This window comes from Salvia hispanica, chromosome 4, assembly GCF_023119035.1.
Source record: "Salvia hispanica cultivar TCC Black 2014 chromosome 4, UniMelb_Shisp_WGS_1.0, whole genome shotgun sequence".
NCBI classification, from domain to species: domain Eukaryota; kingdom Viridiplantae; phylum Streptophyta; class Magnoliopsida; order Lamiales; family Lamiaceae; genus Salvia; species Salvia hispanica.
The window spans coordinates 23373667-23389622 of NC_062968.1; the positions used below are offsets into that span (position 1 = coordinate 23373667).

The 15956-nt window shown below is 35.1% G+C and overlaps 1 protein-coding gene across 2 annotated transcripts; it reads right to left on the reverse strand.

Moving 5' to 3' along the window:
* Positions 1-862: 862 nt before the first annotated feature.
* Positions 863-6462, reverse strand: LOC125222921 (oxysterol-binding protein-related protein 1C-like). Of its 2 annotated transcripts, none has more exons than XM_048125812.1 (10): positions 5649-6462; positions 4843-5199; positions 3950-4046; positions 3188-3630; positions 2763-2918; positions 2388-2555; positions 2169-2309; positions 1707-1928; positions 1292-1405; positions 863-1209 (listed from the first exon to the last, which is right to left on the reverse strand). In XM_048125812.1, the coding sequence occupies exons 1-10, from the start codon at positions 6156-6158 to the stop codon at positions 1045-1047; spliced, it is 2373 nt and encodes a 790-aa protein (XP_047981769.1). In that variant the 5' UTR covers positions 6159-6462; the 3' UTR covers positions 863-1044. The 2 variants fall into 2 exon arrangements, with proteins under 2 accessions (XP_047981769.1, XP_047981770.1); XM_048125813.1 differs by having other exon boundaries at positions 4843-5185; positions 5649-5761.
* Positions 6463-15956: the final 9494 nt, after the last annotated feature.

Below are 15956 nucleotides of genomic sequence, written 5' to 3' on the forward strand. Positions count from 1 at the left end.
ATCCACTACGACCTATATAATCTCTGAATTCTGATTTTGGTCTAGTACTTTTAGCATTGCTGATAATATAATTTAATAATATAATTCATTGTTTTTCCATTTGTCGCTTTGCTTTTTAGCTAATGCTGTTGGCGGTAGAAATTATGACAGGCTTTCACATTCAATTTTCAGCTGTTTAATTGCATTATTAAAATTTGTTGATAATACAGCCGACTAAATTAATTTCAACTTATATATTCTTTTAGAGTCTACTCAGGGTCTACATTGACATATTTCCTCATTTAATACAGATTGTAATTTCTTATATACTAACCTAGCTAGTTTTCTTATTATTATTTGAGATTTGATTACATTCCTAGTCTAATGTATGCTACTATTTGATTACAAAACAAGAAAATAGTATTTTTAAATAACAAAGAATAAATATCAATTAAGGTGTTTACCGTGACTACCCATCCAAATCGACAGCAGCACATAAGATATGATGATTCATTTTATTATAATGCACAAATATAAAATACTATGATGGTTTATCATGTGGTTGTAACTGATCGAATTCAACCACAAGTTTGCGTCAACTCTATCATATTATCGTACTAGTTATATTAAAAATGTTATCTTCATGTTAGAAAACATTAAATATCTCATACACTACAGATTATTTGATCCTTAACATATAATAATACCACATCACTAGGATAATAACCGCAAACCAAATTAACCAATTCAAACATGGGTTGATGTTGTAACAATAGAGGCTTCTGCACAACGATTTATATAAAATGCCGAATTCATACATTATAGTAGTAACATTTTCTAAGAAGCGACCGTCAATGAAGAACGATGATTGTGAAACACGGGATGAAATTAATTATGTACCTTATATTTGAAAGGAATGGTTTGTCTACAAAGGAAATCTCAGAGTTTCAAGAATGTATATCTTCAAATTTCGAAAAAACTATACACATCTACCATGAATCATCAGCTGTTTTTTCAATGTTTACCTACAGACTATCATGAAAATTGAAAAAAAAATGAGGTGCCTCACTCGTTCGGAATCTGATCCGGAGGCACTTGACCAAAAATATCCGGGCATCCTTCCCAGTTGCTTTGTTCCCTAGCTTCCCAATACCCGCCAATGTAGCGATAAGAATTGGATTCTTTGGCGAACCAACGAGGTTTCCAGCCTTGTTCTTGCATCTTCCTCGCCTGGAATTAACTCAGTGTTAAGAGGCTGACCAGCAATGCTAGGCAATTCAAAGCATTGAAGGGAACAGGTATGATATGTTACCTGCCGTTGCCTCTGCTCAAGCCTCAGTTTTTCAGCATTTGCCTTCTCGTATTCCCCATTTTCCAAGCACCTTTGATCAGGTCTCAGTCTTGAATCTGTTGGAGGCAGTTTTTCCTGCAAAAAAAGTGTGATAGCTTATAATAACCCACACAACTAGAAAAAGGCCAGATTCAAAAATAATATTTAGCGCGTGTTATTCTTGGCTCCAACAGATGGCTTTCAGTGGAATCACTATAATGGTCATGGAATCTTAACAAAACTAAGACAGTAACTTATAGAACACGACTCATCTAGACCACGATATGACATTAACTCATCACTCATCAGTGGGACTAGTGTTGAAGCAGAGGCAGATTTGCTTCTAAACTTACTTAGATGAAAGGCACATTAAAACTTCGTGTGCTAAAAAATTTACCTCCAGTCCTGGAACTAGCTCATTGAGTGTAATGGCAAAACGTGTCAAATTGTAACGTGTAGGGAACTCCGGAGGCTTGCTACGTCTCCAGAGCAAGTGAGCTTCTGATGAATTATGCCCTTTTCCTTTGAATTCACCATTGACATAATGCATGCTTGTGTCCCACTTCCCAATCAAAGTTGCTGCAGTCTTACCACTCTTGTCTTGGACTAGCCCCTGAACCTGAAATTTTAAATTTGGTTTAATGCAGTGCCTTTAGACTGATAGATTAAAGAGCTTATATCTTTATATAAGTTTGATGGATATGTTTTCTACACAAGGGTATGAGCCTATATCCTAGTTCTTTTTGTTGTTATCCTAGTTTTGGTTACAGCTATATGTTACCAACCAATAAAAACATAAGAAACACCAAATGATCATTTGTCAAAATGCAAAATCGTCAAGGTTAGATACACAATTTACCTGGTGGGGATTTCTATCCATTAAAGACTGCTCCTTAAATTTCAGTTTGCACGAGTAACCACGGTTACCTTGTATCCGCATTGTACCGTAGTGGTCACAATATAGTTTTCCCAGAATAAGGTTGTATATAGATGTTGTTACCTGCGAAACACCAAGGAACCAGGTTACTAACTAAAACCGGCGGGGGGGGGTGTTTGCTGCAGGTTCTCTGACTGATACCTTGCTCCATTGGAAAACTTCACCATCATCAAATTCGAGAGTTAAGGTACCCTCTGGATCAAGCTGAATGGAGCGACCCCAAAATTTGCTTCTCAGATTGCTGTCACCATAGAATCTCCAGCCAGTGCCCTCGCAATGGCAAGCGACAACCATTGGGTGGTGACTAACCTAATGAAAAAGAAAATGATGTTAGCTATTTGTTTGGTTGCAACAAACGCAAACACAAAAGATTTTTTCAAGGGCCGTGACTATTCTATCTCCTTTCCCATTTCCTACCTATTTGTACATTTCATTATTTCTCTTAGCAACAATGCAAGATAGAGCAAAAAATCATAAGCAAACAGAAATAATTTGATCCAGGTATTAAGCAGTGACCTTCTCTGAGAAAAACCGGAGGCCTTTTTCTGGATAATCTGCTTCATAAGTCTCCCCCAGCAATGGGTTAAATGGTTTGCAGATTCTTCCCTCTGTGGAGGCATACCCAGACACGGCAAATGCAGCTACATTTAGAATCCTCATAAGGCTGTTGCCCTACACAGAATTAAAAGGCCTAGATTAGATGCTAAGGGTGCAAACCTTTGGATCACATATGAATAAAACTGACAACTGCTAATCATGCAAAGAAAATTTCTTTTACAAAATATCAGAAAATCTTGTGAATATGCACTGGCATTTTATATAAAAAACTGTTTTCCAGATATGGTAGGATGCATTAGGAACAAGTAACTTAAAATGAGTCAAATCAGTCAATGCAAGAACATAGGAAGCTGAATCATCTAATTTTCTTAGAACCAACTTACCTTTTCCCCCCATTCATTGGCCCGATCTAGTAGATATGAATATTCCATGTCTTCAAAACATTTCTGCAAAGAAGAGAGAGGCTCATTGAAGTAGACTGGGAGACATACTTTTGTAAGGTCCTTCCCAATGTTATCCTTGATCATTGACCACAGGCTCACTCCTTTCTCTTTCTCAACAGGGTCTGGCAATTTCTTCCGACGTTTAACATGAGCAATGTTTGTTCCAGCAGACTTGATGCCAGGTTCAGTATTATCCTCGGCTTCATTGAACTCGTCATCATCATCAGATGAAAAAGACGATGACCTCAAGTCAGACCCATTGCTTTTAAAAGAGCTGGAAGATAGAAAATCCCTGGTGTCAAAGAAAGTATTCTCTTCTTCATCAGTGTCCTCATCAACCACATCCACTCTTTCATTTTCATCTTCAGATTCAGTAGCACTTCCTAGTAGAAATGAAAAAAAATGTAGTAGATATGTAAAAGCTCATCCAACTGGAAAATACACATAAAAGAAACAAAATGTTCATACTACTTATACTATTACAATAGCACCAACTATTAATGAATAATATCCCAATTCCCAAGACATAAGTTCACATATTAAGGGCTGACACAGCATATCAGTCTACTCTTTTATCATCTCGTAGATCACACAGGAAAGTAGCAGAAGCTTCTTACTTGGAGGCACTAACTTGTATCCAACATCTCAAATTCATATTCAAATTTGTGCAAAAACATTTATCATATGCCGAAGAAACCTTACCACTATACTTATCTTTTGCTCTGGCAGATGCTTCTACATCCTTAAACTGTCTTTGGCTTTCGTCGACAACCGTATTCTCCAGATCTACCTTTTCTGTCTACACAAAAGTACCAGCCGATTTTAGCCAAACAATTTGACAGCACAAGAAGTTGTGTATGCAGATACTTTCAGTTCAACGAATTACTTCACTGATCAATTCTCAAGAACGTATATCAGAATTTGATCACCAAAAATCACAATCACCCATCACAACCAACCAATGCAAAGGAGAAAGTGTGAGAACATTTTCCATTCGGATAACATGAAGAAATTGCAAACAAGAAACTAACAAAAGGAAAACACACACCAAGTAATAGAGGATCCTCTTTGTGAAACATGACTGTATAAGGAAATATACTTTACATAATGCAGAATGCAATTAACCGTTGTTCCATGAGAATAGATAACATCACTTCTTACATTTTTTGCTTTCCTTGAATCAAGATTTTATCTACAGGAATAAACCACTCTCAACTTCAGCCCCAGCATAATGTTGAATCACTAATCTTAAAAGAATTCTAATTGGATCAACAAAATAAAGTTTCAATCACTGGACGTCACACTATATATATGGAGTATATAATAGTAGTAATACACAAAGGTATCCTAATTCCTAACCATTTTAAGAAAAACATTCTCATAACTCCAGAGAATGGAAAGCTAAAACCCCAATGTTTGCAGCCACTCAAATAACGCATAAGGTAAGAGAAAAATGGATCACAAGCCCAGGCTCTTAAAATGGATCATAGGGACACTAAAGTCATTTTCCAAATTCCCATGCACAATACATCAAAGAAACTGAAGAAGATTCTGAAATTGGGTTATCAGAGTTTGCATCCATAACCAACACATACCTCTAGCTGTCGGAGTGTATCAGTAAGGAGCCAATACTTCTGGCTCAAGAGTCTGAACTGATTTTGCAGCGATGCAAATTCACTCCTCATTATCTGCTCACTCTCCTCGATCGCAGACTCACTCAAACCTTCTTCCAACAATTTCTGCCTCAACCCTTCAGTTGAGACGGTTAAAGTCTCAATAGGAGCCATTACCTCACTAGTTGACATCCTTGGGAACATGTCCTTCACAGCTTCCAAAGCTTCAAGCCATGCTACGCGGTCTTCTGCACTATCAGCCCTCAGATGGAGCCTCTTTGTACCAGTAAAAATTGAGAATCTCCGATCATCTGATCGGCTCGCTCTGATAGTTGATACCTACAAAAAGTTACTCAATTGAAAAAGACAACGAAACCACATTTTTCAATTTTAATACACACACACACACATCCAGCATATGAGTCATACAAACGGGAGAGGAAAAAGCTTCATGCGCTTACTTCTGTTGATTAACACTAACGTGGAAGATGAGGCAAAACCTCTCACCAGTAAAATAACAGTATTATTTAATCGATAATCATCAAAGTAAAATCATAGATTCGATCATCCACACCAACACGATGCCACAAATTCGAAAGACTAATCTGCAAATGAGCATAACGCAACAGATGCATTTCTTCAAAGATAGAAACTATTCAAACGATCCCAACATAAGCAGCAAATAATAGCAAATAGTGATCTTATATGGAAGAATGGCACATTTTCCAAATGATTTAACTAGCTAGTAGTAATAACATCTCATGCAAATGAATTAGAAGAAACGGAACCTTCAAATGAACTTCTCCAACAGGTTTCCTGCCTTTCATGGAGCCCCAGCTCCCAGTCCTGCGATGCCCGGTAAACTTCCGCGACAACCGCTTCATCGATTCCTCCCCAATCACTCTCGATCCTTTCTCCGTCTGCGGGTTGATCCTATCCGGCCCATTGATCTTATAATAACTCAACACGCCATCCTGTAAAACGAACCACCTAGGCCTCCACCCCTTCCCGTAGTTCACCCACTTATGCAAAATCCCCGAAATTCCATTCCCAACAATGTCATTTATCTTCAGGTCACGGCTGGTGTGATTCTGACTCAGGCTACGGCTGAATACATTGCTATTGAACGAGAAGCCATGATCCAGAAGCGAATCGCGCGACGAGAGAGCCCTAGACACCACCGCGCTCAGGCTCCTTCCGATGACCGGATCGCCCGACGGCGGGAGAGGGGGAGGAGGAGGCGGCAAGTCGGAGTTGGTGTGGATGCTCATCGATGTGATGCAGCAGAAATGATGCATAGCACACGGATTGACTTTAGCATAATTTGGATCGATGCGTCATGGAAATTGCACCGATCGTTCCCCGGAATTCGCGGCGAGCGGCAAATCGGTGGTGGCGGAGAAGCGAATTGAAATGCGCGAAATTAGGCGGTGGAATTTGGAGGAAGGATTCAAGTTATTCAAGTGGATTAGAGATTTTGCGGTTTTTGTGTGTATGGAATTTATTGGATTGGATTTGGAGAGGGGAGGATTTTCCGGCGGCGTTGATGACTTGGCAGTTGTGACGGTGGCGGTGGCGTTTAAATTTAGGTCACGGCCGGCGGTTTTGGGGGTGGGGGTGACAGTGACGGGTGGGAAAACGAAATGGAGCAACGTGGCAGCTAAATTATGTTGCATTTACTTTTTAGGATTTATTTTTAATTGAAGTTAATAAATTAGGACTACTAGTAAATAATTGAAGGTGAATAAATTTAATTATTGAATATATTAATGTTAAAATATTTTTATAGTATTATCTTATTTAACTTGGATATTTTTCAGCTTTATATTTAGAGAGATTTTTGTATTACATTTATTTTACGAAAATTAATATAAGCCAAATAAAAATATTTAAAAATTAGTAACTTTCGAAATTTCTATTTTCCCCCACTATTATCACCTATAATTTAAAAAGGGAAAAAATAAAAACACAACCACGTCATTACCAACCCAGCTGTGTTGAAAGAATTTGTATTTTGGGCACCCACCTATAATAATAAATACTAAAATAATACTATACACATTTTATCGGGAACAAATGATGGCCGCATTAGCTGCGATTTGTCTCTAGATTTGTGGGGACTCGATTCACTTTCAACTTAGTTGGATGCTTCTTCTCTTTTAAACTTTTTCTGCACATATATACTACTCCATATAGCTTAAATTATAAAATACTTTACATATTTCTGAATAATTGTCATATTTTATATCATTACTCATTTAATTGTATACAATTTTGATAAGTCTTTTTTTTTTATCTAAGGTCTTCCGTAATGGACTTTTAAAATAAAAAAAGGGCAATGGGAAGTCTCTAAAGTTAGGTACGTTTTTATCAATGTTTTAAAAACGGGAGCGTTCCGGCGAGGCTACTTGTTCATGGTTCAACTGGTCCAACCGGTCGAACCGTTTTACTGTAGCATTTATATATATATATATATATATATAGGGATGTACTAATATGCTAACTAATTTTAAAGTGCTAACGTACATCCAATCACGTGCTGCCACGTGGCACGAAAAATGCAATATTATATACGAGAAAAATGCAATATGCATTTGTAAAAGTTATAATTGAATTTCGACAGATTGCATTTTTGTTATATGCAGATTGCATTTTTTATTGTTGAGTTTTGCATTTTCGATATTGACTGTTTAATTTGCATTTTATATCTATACGGATTGCATTTATATATGTGAAAATGCAAAACTTAACAAAATAAAATGCAATTTATGTGAAAATGCAAAACTTAACCATAAAAAATGCAATTTTCCTATAACTAAAATGCAATCTGCGGAAATGCATGAACAACTTCACAAATGTGTATGGCATTTTTATATATATAATATTGCATTTTTCGTGCCACATGGCAGCACGTGGTTGGATGTACGTTAGCACTCTAATTAAGGATGCGCTAGTGCTTCCCCTATATATATATATATATATATATATATATATATATATATATATATATAGGGATGTGATCAGGTCCATAACTGATTTTTTGTCAAATATCCAAGCAGATCTCATCCATTCAATTTATCAATCTAATGTCCTGTATTTTCCCATGTGGAATTGCTGGAAATTATTAAAAAAATAAAAAAGGGCATATATGGGAGATTACATATTGGACGGTTATTTGCAATCCCTTGAATCTCTCATTCTTTAAACCATGACGTGATTTTATTTTAGTTAACTTCTAGATTAGTTACCTTAATTAATTTATTCACATCATTTTATCTATTTCAAATACAGATTGCAAAACATAGGCATTCTTTCATTTAATATTTCTTATCGTATTAATGAATTCTACATAATGATATTTTATACTGGTATCTTGTTATTCCATCATTGTTTAACCAAGTATATAATTCCACATGATTAAGTTGTAACTACTTACATTATTGATGAAGTAGGTTTACATTATTTAAGATAATAAACTTTTATACATGATGAATAACATACTGAAACATAATTTGTTAAATAATGTAATATATTCCACGAATATTGTCAACATAGAAAATAATATGTAGTACTACATTACATTTGCAATACTAAATGGAGTACAAAATTCTGATACACTGTTCATGTTCTCCTAAAATAGAGTACATCATCCCTTTTTCGACGACCTCCGTCCCGTACATCCTCTACATCCATCTCCTTAAAGTAATCATCAAAGTCATTTTTATAATCTACTCTTGTCCTCTTCGACCCTGTTTAAAAGTTCATAATAAAAGTGAGATTATAATCGTATGTTGGACAATATACGTCATATATGTGTTAAAATAAAGACATGCTGAAAATGAATAATGTTACATCACCAAATGAATAATGTATCAACATACCAACATGAGACTTGTGTCGTTTACATTATTGCCGTAGAGAGCATACATTACTACATAATGAATATGTTTTAATGTACCAAACTGGGGTAAATAATGTAAACTATAGCACAAATAATGTACACAACAATCCACAATAATGTAGTACAAACATGGCCACTGATGTATGCTGACTATGAAATAATGTATACAACAACCTTGAATAATGTAACGACAACTAGTACAAAAAATGAACATCAATAATGTACATAACCTTGCACATTTGTTTACATTATTGCTTTTATTATCATATATTACTGTCTAAGCACTGATTTAATGTACTGATTGGACTTAATAATGTAACGTATAGCACAAACACCTTGCATTCCAGACCTTGTGCGGATGACAACAATGTTAACAAATATGCTATACGTTATTCTGGATTGTGTATTGCATAATGTATTTCTGTCAATACTTGGTGTGTATTGCATAATGTATCAGTCTCTTATGAACAATGAAACAGAGCACATAAAAAAAAATATCACCACAATCCTTAATCTGTTACATTATTCAGAGTTCAAGATCACAATCCTTAACAGATAGACAAAGCTTACCATCTTTGGTGTTCGAATTGGTCTTGAATGGTCGCCCTCTTTTGACCATGTTCTTCCCTTTTTTCATTGATTAGAACTGAATGAACAAATCATTATGTTGGTATTAAAACATCACAATACTACAATTAATCTCAATAATGTAAAACAAAAATCCAATCTTGGTATTAACTCAGTCGAATCAATGGACTACAAAGCTATATAAAAAAAAAAAACTCAATCCCCGCCGCCGTTTCAATTGTAAAGGCTAGGGTCGATTCTACCGCCGCCGCCGTGTCCCACCATCGTCGTGGTCGTGCAAAGTGGAGAAGGATTCGCCTAGGGTCAGTGATGCTAAATTGAGAGTGAGGGAATGTAGTGACAAAGAAGAATAGGGTTGAATGTGTAGAGATTTTTAGAGAACTAGGTTTTGTAGTCAATTGGGCTGCTTTTGGAGTGAGAAATCGAGAGTGAGGAGAATGTGGGAGGTTGGTTGGAATGAATTGTAGCAAATTTCGGAACTTCCATTTTGAAAACGTGTGATTTAGGTGATGTTCCAAATATACCCCTATAATGTAATTCGGAATTGCCAATAATGTAACACGGAGAAGGATGTATATTATGAATCTCAACCATCCATCAAGTTAATCCTAAGGCTAAAAATACATTTGAACTTAACACTTAAGGTCCACTTGGACCATAATGCTCCCCTATATATATATATATATATATTGGGTGCCTCCTTATTTAGAGTCACAACGTACATCCAATCTGGTGCTGCCATGTGACACGAAAAATGCAATATTTTAAACACAAAAATGCAATCTAGTTGTACATGCATTTTCGCAGATTGCATTTTTGTTGTATGTAAATTGCATTTTATAGTGTTGGGTTTTGCATTTTCACATAAATTGCATTTTTTATTGTTGAGTTTTGCATTTTCACATATAAAAATGCAATCCGTCTATATATAAAATGCAATTTAAACAGTCAATATCTAAAATGCAAAACTTGACAATAAATAATGCAATCTGCATATAACAAAAATGCAATCCGCCAAAATTCATTTATAGCTTCTACAAATGCGTATTGCATTTTTCTGTATACAATATTGCATTTTTCGTAATGCCATGTGGCAGCATGTGGTTGGATGTACGTTGTAACTTTAAAATTAGTTGTTATACTAGTACACCCTAGCTATAAATGAATTTTGGCGGATTGCATTTTTGTTATATGCAGATTGCATTTTTTATTGTTAAGTTTTGCATTTTAGATATTGACTGTTTAAATTGCATTTTATATATAGACGGATTGCATTTTTATATGTGAAAATGCAAAACTTAACAATAAAAAATGCAATTTATGTGAAAATGCAAAACTCAACACTATAAAATGCAATTTACATACAACAAAAATGCAATCTGCGAAAATGCATATACAACTAGATTGCATTTTTGTGTATAAAATATTGCATGTTTTGTGCCACATGGCAGCACCAGATTGGATGTACGTTGTGACTCTAAATAAGGGGGCACCCTAGTGCTCCCCTATATATATATATATATATATATATATAGGGGTGTACTAGTATAACAACTAATTTTAAAGTTACAACGTACATCCAACCACGTGCTGCCACATGGCACGAAAAATGCAATATTGTATACAGAAAAATGCAATACGCATTTGTAGAAGCTATAAATGAATTTCGGCAGATTGCATTTTTGTTATATGCAGATTGCATTTTTTATTGTTAAGTTTTGCATTTTAGATATTGACTGTTTAAATTGCATTTTATATATAGACGGATTGCATTTTTATATGTGAAAATGCAAAACTTAACAATAAAAAATGCAATTTATGTGAAAATGCAAAACTCAACACTATAAAATGCAATTTACATACAACAAAAATGCAATCTGCGAAAATGCATGTACAACTAGATTGCATTTTTGTGTTTAAAATATTGCATGTTTTGTGCCATATGGCAACACCAGATTGGATGTACGTTGTGACTCTAAATAAGGGGGCACCCAAGTGCTCCCATATATATATATATATATATATTAGTCCCATTATCCACAAATCCACTCTTAAAGACCGAACCACCAAACCCTACTAAATTAGGGCTTTTAGATCTAGTTTTTTATGGATAAGATACAAAAATTTATAAATTATTTTCGCCTTCATCACGAGCCTATTTTAATTCATCCGAAGGTAAATAAGTCATACTAACATGTTACGAAGATTTAACTTCGTTCCAGAATATATTACTTCATTCTAGTAGGTTTTTACTTCATTCTAGTAGGTTTTTACTTCATTCCAGTAGGTTTTTACTTCATTCAAGTACGTAAATGTGGTTTCGCCGTTGCGTGCCGTTCTTTCTCTCTACAATATCCATCACCACCGCCATGGCGCTAATATTGGTTTAATAAACACATGGAACAATGTAATAAATTATTGGAATAAAGTATGTGTAGAAGCATTTGAAGTCCTACTGGAATGAAGTAAAAATCTTATCCAATGAAGTAATAACGTTTCTGAATGAAGTAATAAACCCACTTGAATAAATTGCATTTTTAAATGTTAATCAAGCAAAAACCCACGTCAATGAATTTGAATGAAACATATGTTGAATCATTTCAAAACCTACTGGAAGCAAGTAAAAACATGTTGTAGTTTCAAGGTATTAGGTACAGAATGAAGTAATAAACCTATACAATGAAGTAAAATGGGCTAGTAATGAAGCAGAAAAAATTTTCACAGCAGCACATCTCATCAAAAGAACTAGATCTAATGGCCCAGATTTGGTCTCTAGTTCGGTCTTTAAAATTGGTTCGACATTGATCACAACTCTCTCTCTATATATATATATATATAGGGTAGGGGAGTATTAGGGTCCTATTGCCCCCTTACCCCTTAGACTCTATTTCCTTCTTAATATCAACCATTAGATTAGTATGATGGACGGATTAGATGAAGCCTCACAAAATCATCCCGTGTTGCATTATTAGATTGTTTCTGTGCATTATATGGGTAAAATTGTAAAACAACCATGAATTAAAACGGAAGGAGCGAGATTTCAGTGGGATTTTCATAGACCTTCCATCTACTCACTCTCTCTCTCTCTCTCTCTCATTCCAACCGTCTCACTCCTCAAACCCACGACTCAATCTCGTCTCCCCCAATTCCCACCCATTTCCAAACCCTAGCCGCCACTTCCTCCCACCAAAATCAATCCAGAAGACGATTTTCACCATTTATTCAACCCTCCGACGCCGTTTCACTGTCGAAAATGCACTCACCGTCGATTTTCGTTGTGAAGAGCACCGTGGATCGACGATTCACAACTACAAAGTTTCGGTTTTGTTTTGAGCGTGCCGCCGATCGTCGATTAAAGAGGAACTAACGAAAACGGTGTGCTTCAAAAATCCCTTTCTTGAGTTAGAAACACTCCTAATCGTCGATTGTCTACTTTTAGGAGACAATGTAGTAGGCGATTCACAGTTTTTAGCGTCCATTGAACTTCGATTTCGAATAATGCACAAAAGTTGTGGTTGTTTTCTTTTGGAAAATATGAGATTGTGAGCATTTGATTTAGGGTTCTTCTCATTATTGAAGTGTGTAGTTGATTTCTGAGTTATTTTTTTGCTTCGTCGATTTTAGGGTTCAAACCTTTACTGATTTGGTCGTTTTTGTTTTCGATTCTGTAAAATTGCGTCGTTTTCGGTAGCTTTCTGGGTTTGTAGTGGATTTGGATTCAAGAATGAAACTGATGTCGATTTTGTGTCTTACAGAGAACAAATGACGAAGAGAGACAGAACATACACAAGCCAACCAACAGATGATGAAGGTTACATACTTGGTGCCCCTGTTTTGATGCATTATTTGTTGGTTTTGTGAATTACACATTGGACATTACTGCATTAGTAGTCTGATTTATTGCATTATAAAATGAGAAGCATGACTTACTGTTAGTTACATTATATGTCTGATTCATTGCATTATATTAGCATCGGCTGTGCATCGTGTGATCTGTAGAGTCTATGGGTTGGTTTGCATAACTGGAGAAGCTCAATGCTCCTGAGTTCATTCTTTGATTAATTTTGAGAATCAATAAGCAATCGGTATTTGGTTCAGTGAATGTTATATGATTGCATGAATTATTTGAAGGTTACATACTTGGTGCCCCTGTTTTGATGCATTATTTGTTGGTTTTGTGAATTATGTAGGCTAATCTGTGCATTATGATTGGTATTAATTTCAATTAGGCATTATTAGTTGAGGGAACATCTTTTTTGGTCCACGAACTTTGCCAAAGTATCATTTTAGGTCCGTGAACTTTGAAAATATCATTTCAGGTCCATCAACTATGGGTTAATATCATTTGAAGTACTTTTTAACTATTTCCAAGTTTTTTTGGACAAAAATACCCTTGATACCTTAATGGGTATATATTTTTAATAAACTTATCCTATACTCATATTTTTTATAAATATCTTTACTATATATTTTTGATGAATTTTTAAAATATAATTTGACCTTCAATATTATCACTTAATTTTGTAATTAAGTGACATGCAAGAAAAGATCCTTATTAAATTTTTTATTATTAAAGAAAAGTTCTTTATTCAATTTTAAAATTCTTTAATATAAAAATTGAAGAAGCAATTTTACTTGTCAAATAATTAAGTGATAATATTGAAGGTCAAATTATATTTAGAAAATTCGTCAAAAATATATTGTAAAGATATTTATAAAAAATATGAGTATATGATAAGTTTATTAAACATATATATCCTTTAAGGTATCGAGGGTATTTTCGTCTAGAAAAACTTAGAAATAGTAAAAAAGTACTTCATATGATATTAACCCATAGTTGATGGACCTGAAATGATATTTTCAAAGTTCACGGACCTAAAATGATACTTTGGCAAAGTTCGTGGACTAAAAAAGATGTTCCCTCTTATTAGTTTGGTATGTTGCATTTCACATTGGACATTACTTACTGCATTAGTAGTCTGATTTATTGCATTATAAAATGAAAAGCATGACTTACTGTTAGTTACATTATATGTCTAATTCATTGCATTATATTAGCATCGACTGTGCATCGTGTGATTTGTAGATTCTATGGGTTGGTTTGCATAACTGGTGTTTGGTGTAGTGAATGTCATTTAATTTCGTGCATTATGTGCTGGAATGTGAGCATTACTCTATTAGGTTTTTGGCATTATGTTTTCACTGACTATTGGTTTATGCATTACACAAAACACAAACTTATACATCTCTGTTTGCTATTCTGTACTACAACATCTAAGCAATGACGAACTGCTTTTGACCAAGCGATTGACGATTTGATTCCAATCGCCTTAGCCCAGAAGGTGCTAAGGCGACTTGGAAATGTTCAGAATTAAGGTTGCTACTGCGCTGCTGACTTCCGCACATAACTCCAAAGGTGCAAACAACCATAGATATGCCACCGAGTTTTGGAAGGAGAGGCCGCCTAAGTTCGTCTTCGAGAAGTGGATCGAAGAGTACAGGCTGAATTGATTGGAGTAGCAGTCATTGAAACGCTATTTACATTTTTTTGAACAATGTAGTTTTTTTTGGATAATGCATTTTAGAAGGTAGAAAAGACGACTTATTTGTTGGCCAGTTTTGAACAATACATAACTCTTGATAACTAAAGCATATATAATGTATGTAATGATCCAAGTAATGCCAATGTACTGATTAATAATGTGAAAAAGGCTAACAAGTTAACTGGATTTTGATGAACACTTGCTAGGCTTGTTAAGGATTAATTGGAGAAATAAATCGAATAATGGACATAATGTGCTTATTGATGACCTGATCCAGAAATGGAATCTACAACAAGTTTATTCGTTGCTTGCAATAATGTACATATTCATGAATGATAATGTACGGTAAAAGGTTAATAATGCAAGGCTAATACAATTTTTTGTAATATAAAGTTAAACGCTACAACTAAATAATGAAAACATCTGTAATTGTAATGCACATTAACGGTCTTAAAATGCAAATTTACTATGCATAAAACGTTTAAAGTGATAAGTTAATAGCTAGAAAAAAATAATGAACAATTTCTTCACTTATAATGCACATTAACGTCCAAAAAATGCAGATTTATTATGCATAAACTGTTGGTTTTAATAAGACTAGACCGAAAATGAAAACTAACAATGTTAGTAGGTACAAAAAACATCAAGATTTCCTCTTTCCCTTGCAAAGCTCTTTCTCCTTCGCCATCTCTTTAAGCATTGGACAGTTTCTAGAGTCGTGATGGCCCATCTCATAGCATGCCTTACACTGTCTAAGAGGTCTTTTCGCCTTCTTTATAGCCTTTTCTCTCTTTGAAATCAGGCGGCTCGCAGAGCTGCTAGCATGACCCTCGCTCGACTTCTTGCTGCCCTCCCTATTGCATACAACAGAGTACCAAGTAGTAACACCGTCTGTCTTCCTCATGCCTTGTTTGCGCGTATCAAAACCAACAGCGCGGGCATATACATCGTAGAACGCGAAACCAAAATCAAGCGATTGGAACTTCTGACCAACCACATGCTTCAAATCTGGAGAACATTTAGGTACAACCAACACTGTATAAAACGAGAGAAAAAACGACTCA